The sequence below is a fragment of the Schistocerca americana genome, chromosome X, assembly GCF_021461395.2.
Source record: "Schistocerca americana isolate TAMUIC-IGC-003095 chromosome X, iqSchAmer2.1, whole genome shotgun sequence".
Classification (NCBI taxonomy): domain Eukaryota; kingdom Metazoa; phylum Arthropoda; class Insecta; order Orthoptera; family Acrididae; genus Schistocerca; species Schistocerca americana.
In genome coordinates this window covers 826,059,590-826,071,801 of record NC_060130.1, presented here as the reverse complement: position 1 = coordinate 826,071,801, position 12,212 = coordinate 826,059,590, and the positions used below count along the sequence as shown (strand labels likewise).

The 12,212-nt window shown below is 38.0% G+C and overlaps 1 protein-coding gene across 3 annotated transcripts in view; it reads left to right on the top strand.

The window, feature by feature from the left end:
* LOC124555084 (tyrosine-protein phosphatase 99A) overlaps positions 1-12,212 on the top strand; it is a 490,245-nt gene that overhangs the window by 435,264 nt on the left and 42,769 nt on the right. For all 3 annotated transcript variants that reach the window (XM_047128877.1, XM_047128878.1, XM_047128879.1), the window contains 2 exons: positions 2,688-2,854; positions 7,488-7,788. In XM_047128877.1, the coding sequence (XP_046984833.1) occupies positions 2,688-2,854; positions 7,488-7,788 (468 nt within the window). The remainder of the gene's footprint in view (positions 1-2,687; positions 2,855-7,487; positions 7,789-12,212) is intronic.

Here is a 12,212-nt window from a genome sequence, read left to right as displayed (position 1 = left end):
TTGGCGTGGTCTATAGCCCACCAAATTTGTAGCAGTTCTGAAGCTAATGCCGTGAAGAGTTTCCTTCAGTTTAGAAATCAAGTTGAACTTACGAGGGCTTAAGTCAGGGGAGTGCAGTAGATGGTATAGCACTTAGCAGCCCCATCAGCCAAACAAATCCGTAACAACTTGCACTGTACATGCTTGAGCATTGTCCTGCAAAATGACGGTCATATCCTGCAGAAAGTGTCATCACTTCTGTCTCTATGCTGTTCAGTTTTGGAACACAACCTACGACCAGCTTAGAGACAGAAGTGATGACACTTTCTGCAGGACCTGACCATCATTTTTGCAGGACAATGCTCAAGCACGTACAGAGCAAGCTGTTACTGATTAGTTTCACTGATGGGGCTACTAAATGCTATACCACCTACTGCACTCCCCTGACTTAAGCCCTTGTGAGTTCAACTCGATTTCTAAACTGAAGGAAACGCTTCACGGCATTCACTTCAGAACTGCTACAAATTTGTCAAGTAATAGACTGCTCTGCTCGAACTGTCAACATAACTGGCACTGCTAAGAGTATCCTACGACTTCCATATCGCTGGCAATGGGCTATACACAATGCTGGTGACTACTTTGCAGGTCAGTAAAACTTTGAAACACGTATCTATTTTCTATGAGTTGTAAATAAATATTTGTCACTATTGAAGTTCCAACCCTCGTACAGCAACGAAAGAAAAACAAGTTTGTAATTTTCAAGTACTTCACATACTGAAACAGGAATAGCAAAAGAGGAAACCAGGAACTGTGAGTTCTATAAAAATAAACAGTAGAGGTTTGTTGTCAAATGGCACCCCCCCCCCCCCCCCCATAATATAAACCTATTAAAATTGTTTCATGAAGGAAATGGCCTATGTATTGCAGTAAATGCTGCATTCATCTAGAACACAGTAACAAACCAAAAAATTAAAATACAGTAAGTCATTCTTCATATATTAAATGAGCTGAGCAGAGAAAAATATTATGGGGAACAGCATAGAGGAGGCCAGAAGACAGAAGAAGTTGCTGGATGAAGTTAAATGAAGAAACAGAAGTAATGTTAAATCAGCATCTCCAAATTGAAGACAACTAACAACCCCTCTGAGAAGTACCACAAAACTGTGTGCAAAAAATGTGCATATAATTAGCAATTTTATGTGCAAAATATGTGTAGAGCTAACAGTGACTTGTTATGAGCAATACACTAAAGCCAAGTGCTGAAATATAAACTACATGTTCTAATTGCACATAGACTGAACTAATAACAATAAAATTATATCCTAATCACTATAAATTTGAGCAATTTTTAGGGTAGTGTAGTTAATCTGTTCCTCAGCACATTCTGTGTATTTTGTTAATGACAGACAAAAGTAATCACAGTGTAGGATAATATTGATGACTTTATAAGAAGGCTTGCTTAAAAGAAATTCCTCTGAATTTTTTTGTGTGAGTACACTTAATGCTTTTTTAAATAAAACAGACATTATTAACATTCTAAAACTTCATTATTCATTTCTACATATTAATATATATCAACATAGTTACTCTGGCGATTAACACATTTCTTCCAACAAGAAACAAGTTTGTTGACACCATCAGCGTAGAATGTTTGACTTTGTTGACAGAGCCACAAACTCATATCTATTTGCACCACTTCAGCACTATCAAAGTGAAGTCTTGAAGATGTACTTTAAGTTTTGGAAACAGATGAAAACCATATGAGGCTAAGTCGGGACTATATGGAGGATGATCATTGACAGTGAACCTAAGGCGTCAGATTGTTGCAAGTGTCACAGTGCTAGTGTGTGGTCTGGCATTGTAATGCTGAAGGTGAGGGTGCTCCATGTGTGAATGAACTCTTCTGCAGTTAGAAACTTGATTATCGCACACTGTTTCTCACACACCAACATAGTTATTTTACACACTACCATGTTACATACCACAATTTTGAGCCCTGAAATGGTAGAGAGCTGCAAATATGTAGACATGAAGAACAATGATTCAGAATGTTAATAACATTTGTTTTATTTAAAAAGCCTTAAGAGTTATCATATAAAAAATTCAAAGGTTCAACCTTTCAGAACACCCTCATATATAAATTAGACACAGATAAATTGAAATGACTCCTTCCCTCTATTATAAAAGCATTACTTTCTCTGATAATGTAGTGTTAAATAGTTTAAGAGCAGCCACTGAAATATGTGGTGTATGTATACAATTTATTTGCAATGTATCAACATGTTCCACATCATAATGAACTACATGCATATGGTTTATGGAACAGGCAACAAACTAAATTATGTGAGTAACTGATAACATCACATTACATTAATACTTGTTCCATAAATCATGAATATGGTATTTTGTGATGATGTGGAACATGTCCGTTTAACATAAGATTTCTTTACATCAATTGCTCCTTCATATATAAAAATTCATCTTTTGAATAGAAGGAGTAGTCAATCAGAAATTCTTTTAATTTGTTTGTAAATGCTAGTTGCCTATCTGTCAGACTTTTAATGCTATTTGGTAAATGACCAAAGACTATGTGGCAGCATAATTTATCCCTTTGTGTGCCAAAATCAAATTTAAATCTGTAGTAACTCTTATATTGGTTGTACAATGATTATATTAACATGTTTTCTCTTGTTTTCATGCATTTGCAGCTAAAGAAGAAGAAGCACAGCCTGTGTGAGAGGCTTGTGTATCAGTATCACTACACAAACTGGCCTGATCATGGTACACCAGATCACCCACTACCTGTGCTTAGCTTTGTTAAAAAATCATCAGCTGCCAATCCACCAGAGGCTGGCCCTATCATAGTTCATTGCAGGTGTGTATAAAAACACTATCTATCATGTATAGCAAAATCTGTTCACTATACTGATGATATCTATACAAATTAAATTATTATACAGGTAAAAAGTGTAGAAAAAAATAGAAGAAAACAGGTATTTTGTGATGCCATTGTTAACTGCAATCAAGCCATTTCTATGTGAGTTTATCAGATCAGAGACACATGTATGTGTGTTCCTGACCTATTACTCAGTATAATGTTTTAATAAAAATCAATAATTCACTGCTACTGACTCCTGAAGAGCAATAATCAAACCAATATACAAAAATCAAGGATTTACTGATTCAGTTACTTTTATTTTAAACACTTCTCTCTGTTCCAATGGTCATGCCATCGTGAGGTGTGCCAAGAAGATTTTATGTTGTGGAATGTATCTGTGACACATGCATGTGTCATCTATTTGGTAGACAGTGATGCAGAAAGAACATTATATCACAAGTAAAAAGTGACTGAAGCAGTATATAAATGATGAATTTGTGTATTATCTAATTAGTTTATGTCCATTACAAATAGTCCTTTATGCGCAAAATATTTCTTAAATGATAGCATGATAATTTGATAATTAAAAACATACCCTATAAGATTATTTGGCACTAGATCCAGATTAGGGAATAAGTGGAATGTGCCACACTATGAACATTTTCCCCCATACATAGCGAATGTATGATAGTGTAGTCATGACGATGCAACACAGTCCCGGACATGTTTAAAATAAATGCACCACATCTCTCTCTACAACTTCCTAGACTTAGCAGCTGCTTGTTATGGTGTATGTTAAAAATGATATCAAATATCAGCATGTCTGTCATTTGTCAAATGTGACACTCCAAAATGTGTGCAAGACATAGTGGCCCCTGACAGCATATTCGGGCATCATTTAAAAATGGGAAGTATGTGACAGTTGCCTGGTAACCTGTTTACAGTACACATGCCTGTGGATATATTCACTTTCTCATTGTAGCCCAAGACATAAACAATTCAGTACCATTTTCCAAAAGTAATTTCAGAACACTGTGCAGGATGAACTGCAAATATGATGTGATGGGTTACTGTTGTTACCATTGAAAGCCAAGACTGCTACAAATTGAAAATAATTCCAGAAGAAATTTGTACTCTGAGGAAGTCATAAAGAACAAGAGTGATATTCATTTGGAACATGACTTTCATTAAATTCCATCATTACAAATCCCATCTACATTGTACTTAATACTTCAAAATACAACAGGCAAATATTCTTCTCTGAGCTATATTTTGATCAGATGTTCTAGGTTTTTGGTGTAAAATTCGAACTTTATACTCATGTCACCAGTCAGGTGTGTGCCAGATCCCAAAGCTTCAGCACTAGTCGGCAGTGTCACTTTCAGCAACTGTTCTATATAGTTTATGCATTGCTGTTAATTTAATTTTTTAAGGTGGTTCTGTTTCAAAGTAAGCAACAACTAATTTTTGGCTTAATTCTTTATTTCTCATTAGCTAGGTTCAAAAACAGATATGACCAGGGATGTCCTCTGTGGGGCCATGCTGTAGAGCTGATCTTGATGATGAAGATGAATTGGCAGTTGTCAGCTGTCTTCATATGCCCACTGAAAATTTTGCAGGTGATGTACTGGCAATCACAAATGTGATGTGAAAATTCCCAACTGCAGTTGGTGTCAGCATGGTCCTCAGAGAATCACAATATAGTGCCAGATGGTCACTCGATGGTGTCTAACAGGTTATGACCACATATAGAGTTAGTTTTATGTGGAAAATGGCTTCTAACTAACAGATTAGTGCCTGGAATCTGCCGCTATTCTCAGTTTTTCCTGTGAAGACAGACAGAAATGATGAGGCCAGCCAACCTAAATTGGACAGTGTCAATATAGATGTCTATTTGCAGCATTGTTCTGAGGACTGCTCTGGATTTTCTCATCTGCACTTGATTGAAAAGCTTAAACCAAAGACTATCAATTCTGTGATGAGGCTGGAGATTCTTTGATCTGAACTACAGGTTGGAGACTTGCAGAGTCACTCTGCATGGCCCAAGGTGTGCAGTTCACACCTGACTGCATGTGGAATGCACTTTTTTAAGGCAAAACATTGATATCCCAGTATAAAAACAAATGTTAGGTAAACCAATTATTAACAATAATCCCCTTTTACTCAATGGCCTGGTGCAAATATTTCAATTAGATGCTACTTCAGCAACTTGTGTGTCCCTTACCTGTCCCAGTAATTCTACCATGGAAAGAGGACCGACAGTTTAATGTTGAATACAAACCACATGCTGTTCATGGTGAATCTTGGTGTCATCAAGAGATGGGTGCTAGATAAAGCCAGACTGAAATATTCTGTGTTCCAACCAGGATCCAGTCCTTCAGTTTGCAGGCACATGCTTTACCAGTCTTGACAAACAGACAAGGTATGAAATGCATAGGACAAGAAAAGTAATAGTTGTTAACATCTAGAACATTCAGGTCCCATGACATGCTAGGAACTAAGTTAGGTAAACCTTAAGTATAATATAAAGAAATTTTCAACAAAACATGAAATGTGTATTGGAAGGATAGATTAGGGGCCTCACATTGTGAAGTCTTTATTCTAACAGGCGGAAACATTAGGCCTAGTGAGATCCAAAACGAATTCATCTGGATACTTAATGGACAAGAGCTACCAGGTTCTGTGGGTCTGTATTAATAATCATATGTTTCTACCAGTTGCCATTCAACGATTGCCTAAACTTAGTAGCATGGAAATATCTTGTGCATGTAGCAATAATAGGCAGTGACTATAATTTTCTTCTATCAATGGGAAAAACTGCTTGGTAATGCGAAACAGCTGTTTGAAGTAATACTGAACATATCCTTAGACAATTTTCTCAAACAACTAGTTCAACAGCCTATAGGTGAAATAACTGTTTTAAACTTCTTAGCTACAAATAGACCATCTCCCAACTGCTTCACACTGCTCTCTGACATTGCTGTGCGTCCCTCTGAAACTTGCTTTAAGTTTGTCAGCTTCTGTATCCTCATCCACAATGTTATCTCAGCAGGCTCTGTAAGTCCTAGCTGTCAACTCTACCTGGGCAACATTTGTCTGCCCTTGTATTCGTGTCATACTCTCCTGTTGTCTCTCTGTTCCCCTACCATTCACACCCATTCATTTATTTGCACACCATACTCCATAAATCTCATAATCAAGGAGAGCCTTTATTCCCTCTTTCAACCCTCTGCTCTGTTCCAGACACTCACTCACTGCAGGCAGGTTGCAGGAGTGGGAGAATGTAGCTCTGCTTGTGTGTTTGCTTATGGTCTTGTTTATATACCTGCCATCTGCTCAGCTCACTTTTTTTTCTCATTCTGTTGTTTGTATTCCATTCAGAATTTTATACATTACAGAGAACTAGTTTGTACGTGCACTTTGTACTGCACTCTGAAAGTCCTTGTTAAACTTACACATATAGAGCTGCAGAAGAGAAATAGAAGCTGTATATTATTGTTTACTAGCAGCATTCTTTTGTACCTTTCCAGAAGCAAAAGAAGTTTGTGTGACCACATGCGAGATTTAATGATTCAGAGTTAATTTTGTGACACTTGTTCAGTATTAAATACAGCCAGACTTTGGCCTTGGATAGTTCCATTTGTGGATGACTTTGGTCAGGACCATATTGAAAGTGTGCTTGGTTGAATACCAAGACTTCTACAGTTCTTATTGCAGGGTTAGGAACCTTCACCAAGTACTGTGTTTCATTTGATCTGTGTATTTCATTGTTTCTTTGTCCATTGTAGGTAATAAGTGGACTTTTGAGATTTTCTGCAAACACAAATGTAGAGACACTGTGAAATGCTATCACTTAAGTGTTATGGTGAAATTATTAATAAGATGATTAACATGACTTCTGAATTGTGAGTGCATCAGATGTAAAAATTTATTTATTTCATAGTGTTGTTACACACTTTCAGAGAAGAGAACAAAGTAAAATTAATATATGAGGATACTTTAGTACTGTAAGTTCCCTAACTTGCTGCCTCTCTAAGGATGGGTATAATATCCTTCATTGTATCCCACCAACACATATTCATCTGCAACTCATGCAAGGAAGTATTTTTGATTTGGTGTAAACAAAACTTCGGTCCATTGATGGGAAGGTAAATAAAAAAACACACCATTCAGTTCTTGATGTACTTAAAGCTATGCTACAGCTGCAATCCACACTGGGTTCAAATCATCAATGGAATGTTTTAATGGAGCTGTATATTGAATATGGGATAAAATAAAGCTGTTAATCACTGCAAGGGAAAAAGGTTCACAAAAGCTGACTAAATAAAAGTTTAGAATGCATGACAGTGTGGCCAAACCACTAAAATAATGACAGAAATTACATATTTTTATGCTGAAACTGGCAGTTCAGTTTGTTTCATTGGTAATAAAAAAAATTTCTACTTGAGAACTTTTGAAATCCTTGAAATCCAAAAGCTTTCCATCTGTAAATCAAATTTTAGTGTTTTTAGTGTTAGTGATAATGGTGGAGTTTCTTTTGTTTTATTAATGTCACATATTTCAGTCAATTTCTTGTAATTTCAGTTATATACAGTAAAATAACCTAATAATAAATGTTTCTTCTTTCCAGTGCTGGAGTTGGTAGAACTGGTACATACATAGTTCTCGATGCCATGCTGAAACAGATACAAGCAAAGGGAGAAGTTAACATATTTGGCTTTTTACGTCATATCCGTACTCAGAGGAACTTCTTGGTTCAGACAGAAGAACAATATATATTTATTCATGATGCTCTTCTTGAAGCTATTGAAAGTGGAGAGACTAACATCAGTCAGACTTCTCTGTCTCAGTATGTACAACAACTTCAATTCTGTGATACTGATGACGAGCAGAAACCGGATCAAATAGAGATGTTGGATTTACAGTTTCGGGTATGAGTATAGACTGTAATTTCTTAGTTGTTACAAAAAAAAAATATTACTTCTGTGTCATTAAAGTTGCCTGTTAGAAAATAATTTTCATCGAAAGTAGATAATTTATTAGTACATGAACAAAATTAAGCTCTTCAAAAAACGTTTGTTAGGATCCTCATGACTTGCACAATTTTTGCTATTTTGAATGGGAAGCTCATTGTCAGTACTGTTTTGACCGCAGGTAATAATTAGGTAGAGCCGCTTGTGTAATGGAGCTAAAAACATCAGTGCACATCAGTAGAGCATACAGTGCCATTTTTATACACTGTTCAGTCTTCAACATGCTTCAGAAAGTCATTTCAAGCTCAGGCCATCCACACATTCTCACTTTATGGCAAGAAGGTTTGTCACAATGGGAAATTGCCCACTGTATTTGTGTACACCACGGGAACATGATACAGATATATAAACATTGCCGCAAGACATAAATCATAGAATGTACAACTTTTGTTGGACGTCCTCATTCAAAATCGCCAGCTGATGTCAGCTACACATAAATTATGGCTCGTACAGACCCAAAGGAGAATGCAACAGAGCTACACTCAGGATTTTTGGAGTAATTTGGAGGGCTGTGTTGAGTCATACAATAAGCAACTGACTCCATGCAGTCAATTTAGCCTCTGAACATCCATTACAAACTAGAGTACAAAATCCCCACCATGATGGAGTGTGAAGAAGACAGGTAGTGAAACATTAGGCATGGAACCTGGATCTGTGTCAGTGGGTTCTCTTCACCGATGAGGGCAGGAATTGTCTGACTCCTGATGATCATTGTAGGATTGTGTGCAGGTTTCTAGGTACTGATCCACATCTCAGGCATGCAGTCTCATGGGTTCAGCAACATCACGTTTTGGCTCAGTATCCTATATGTCTGTCAGAGGCCTCTAATCTCTATCAAGGATAATTTGGAGGCTGCAAACTATGGGGATGATATCCCCCAGCTTATTATATAGCCCTCCAGTCAACATTTCAGTGGTGGGTTCAGCTTTTGAGATGATGATGATGTGTGAACACACTTTGGCCACTTGGTGAACACCACCCTCCTGGAGGTAGGAATTGTGGTGCATGCAGGACTACATCCCTGCATATTCAGCCACTGCAGTAATGGATATTGTGGACCAGGTGTGGCCCCTGCATCACATCAGAGGATATTTATTGATAGAAGAATCACTGAGTTGTTTGCTGTGAACCCTCCTGTAGCTGCCATGGCGTTTGGGGGCACATGCTATGCCACTACAGGGTGTGCAGGTTGTGGTACATGGCACTGGAGTTGCAGGACCATATTCGCATCATCAAGGATGTATGTCCACATGATACTGTGTGTGTAGTATGCTGCGGGTGCCTACTTAAGTCAGCACTCCATCCTCTGAGAGCCAGTTGTACTCTGGGCTCTGACTGACTGACAGCCACTTCGTGTCCCCAATGCAGACCTGATGCCTGAAACTGCCACTGCCTGCTGAGATGTAGTCTTGCCCTCACTGTGAGCCCTGAGTGATGCTGAACTTCAGTCAGCTGCTCCCAAGGGAACCACCCCACAGGATCTGCATGTGACTTTCCCATGAGCTCATCACTTCAAAGGACTGTGTTGTTATTGGACCTTGCTGCTCATCAATGGACTGCCTATGAGTGCCCAGCCTGCCCATGAGCTGCCAGACTCATGGGACTGTAGTATTGTATTATTACTTATCCTCCCTGATCCTTGCCACACTGAAATTTATGGACATCATCCTAGTGTGCACCTGTTAGGCTTTGTTGGCGATCAACGTTTCTATTATCACATTGTGTGGGTATTGGTTCTCAGAAGCTGCACATAATTTATTCATGATAACAAGCAGCTGTTATTGCAAAGTGTGTATGTTAGAATTTGCTTGTCAACAACTCAGCTAAAGGGTAATAAAGGAATTTACTGAAAGAAATGCTTCGTGGTATTTGTTACAATGAACCCGATTGAGCATGCTTGGGATCAGTTGAAATGTGCAGTACATCATTGTAATAACCCTGCAAACATCTTGGATGATGTCAGAGGGGTCACTGTCTGAGAGTGGGGTGTACTTGATTAGGAGTGCCTCAATCACCTGCTGGCAGTATGCTAAGGAATATTCTAGCATATCACAATGCACAAAGTAGAGCAAAACATTTAATACAGTTTTTTATTTCTCTGATGTGCAAAGGCATTCATTTCTGAACAGACATCATTCATTTTGGTGATTTTTTGTTTGTTTGTTAGTAAAGCTATTTTTGTAATTTCATGAGCCATATTATTCATTCCTTGTATCCTATGAATCCAAGCCATGCATGTTTATATATTTGCAGGTGGTGTAACACTTTTTTTTACTGGTTTATGAAAAACAGTTATTTATCTTACAATTAATAGCATATGTAGAATTTAAAAGAAGTTGATTATATTGTCATGTCATAATAAGAATTGCATCCAAATCCAAAAGCAAGGTTGTCAATGAAGTAGAACACTTAGCACTGAAAGTACATTTATTACGAACACCATCATACAGATAGAAGAGAACACAACTCCCGTATTGAGAATGCTACTGCTTAGACAGACATCAAAATTTTAGAATGTACAAACATAAGAAATTTTGAGAAAATTTCAGAAATTATCAATACCAAATTACAAATGGCTGGTGCTTGAGTTTCAGCTGGCGACCCATAGTGCGCTAGCGAGCAATGCTAACCACTGCACTGCACTGTATGCCATACAGCTCATGCATTTGTTCCCTCTCCTGGAGCAATGAGAAGTCACTGTTTCAGAAGTTCTTATTAGAGCTGACTACACTGCCCTGGATCTAGATCTTGTCAAAGGTCATGTGTATGACAGTGCTGGTGGAACCTCACCTTCTGGTAGTGTTGCCACCTCCTTTTCACTATAATGAGTGTTGAAAATAGCCCCTCCCATCAAACCTTTGCAGTCGTTGAGCAAGTCTTTAAGTATCATGGAATGCAAATCCCCCATGATAGATCAGCACCTCAAGACTATAGTAGGGTTTTGTACAGAGGATGTGGGTGACATATCTGTGCTTTTGTCATCTCGATGGGAAGGGAGTTTGTATTGGTCAACTTCGTATGTGGCATCAAAGAAGCAATGAAAGATATTATACAGCCCCAAAGTAGCATTTTAGTAAATTTTCTGACAGATTCACTTTCCACATAATCATAAAAATTGATACCAAGTCTCCCAGACCATATCTCACTGGCCAGTGCTTGGCATTACAGTATTCTTGGCCCTTCTCCTGGGTTTCTTGGGTTTGTACGTGAGCCAGCTGTCTTGCTTGTTTGGTCCTACTGGTGAGGTGTTTCATGTACTCATTCTAAATATCATCTGGTTGAAATGGGAACATGTATCCATTATCATTGCAGCCTCTGGAGCAGAAAGAATGTTGTGAAGCCTGTGATATCTTACTTCACTGTGGTCCATGTTAATGTCACAATGGGCAGCATTGATTTGTTTGGTGCCCCTGACCTGCCAGGCATGGTAGCTTGGGGAACAGCAGGTGGCGCACACCACACCTATCACGTTCTGACTATCAGCACTCTCTAGTCTACAGTATGCTTTGTTTACTGTGTGGGTCGGATTTGCCTCAGTCCAAGCCTAGCCACTCTGCAGTGAATGTTAGTTGCAGTTTAGCTGTTAGTCTATCTTTCTAGCATTCTGTGGTGAAATTTATGCAGGTAAGTGCATTTGTTTTCAATTAATCATTCCTTATCTATAAAAAATTATTGTCACCATAATTACACACAAATTTTATTTTTACAGAAATGCCTCAAAACAGGTGAGGACATAGGAGGAAATTATTTTCTGTTGAAGATGAATTTTGTGTATAATTATGCTGGAAATAATTGTTTTATAGGTAAATAATGATAAATTGAAAACAAATGCACATACCTGCACAAGTTTCACCACATAATGGTAGAAAAATAAACCAACAGCAGAATCGCAACTGATGTTCACTGTATAGTGCCCAGGCATGGACTTATGCAAATCTGACCACACAGCAAACAGAACATAGACTAGATTACGCTGATAGAACATGCTAGGCTTGGTGTCGGCCACCTGCCATTCTGTGAGCTACCATGCCTGGTGGGTTGGGTGCACCAAATATGTTACAGTAGTAACAATAAATAAAATAGCCCCAGGCTGCAGTTATGGTGTTACAAGTTTCAGTACATGATCAAAATAAATATCATGGGTAATGAAGATACGTATATTCCATGCCACGAAATGAGAACTGAAGATCAGGCATAAAGTCTTGAAATCAATCATGCAATAAAACTTGTAACATCTTAACTGCAGCCTGAGGCTATTTTATGTATTGCTATTACTATATGCAACTGCATCCCCACCATTCACAATTATGCATAATGAAGAT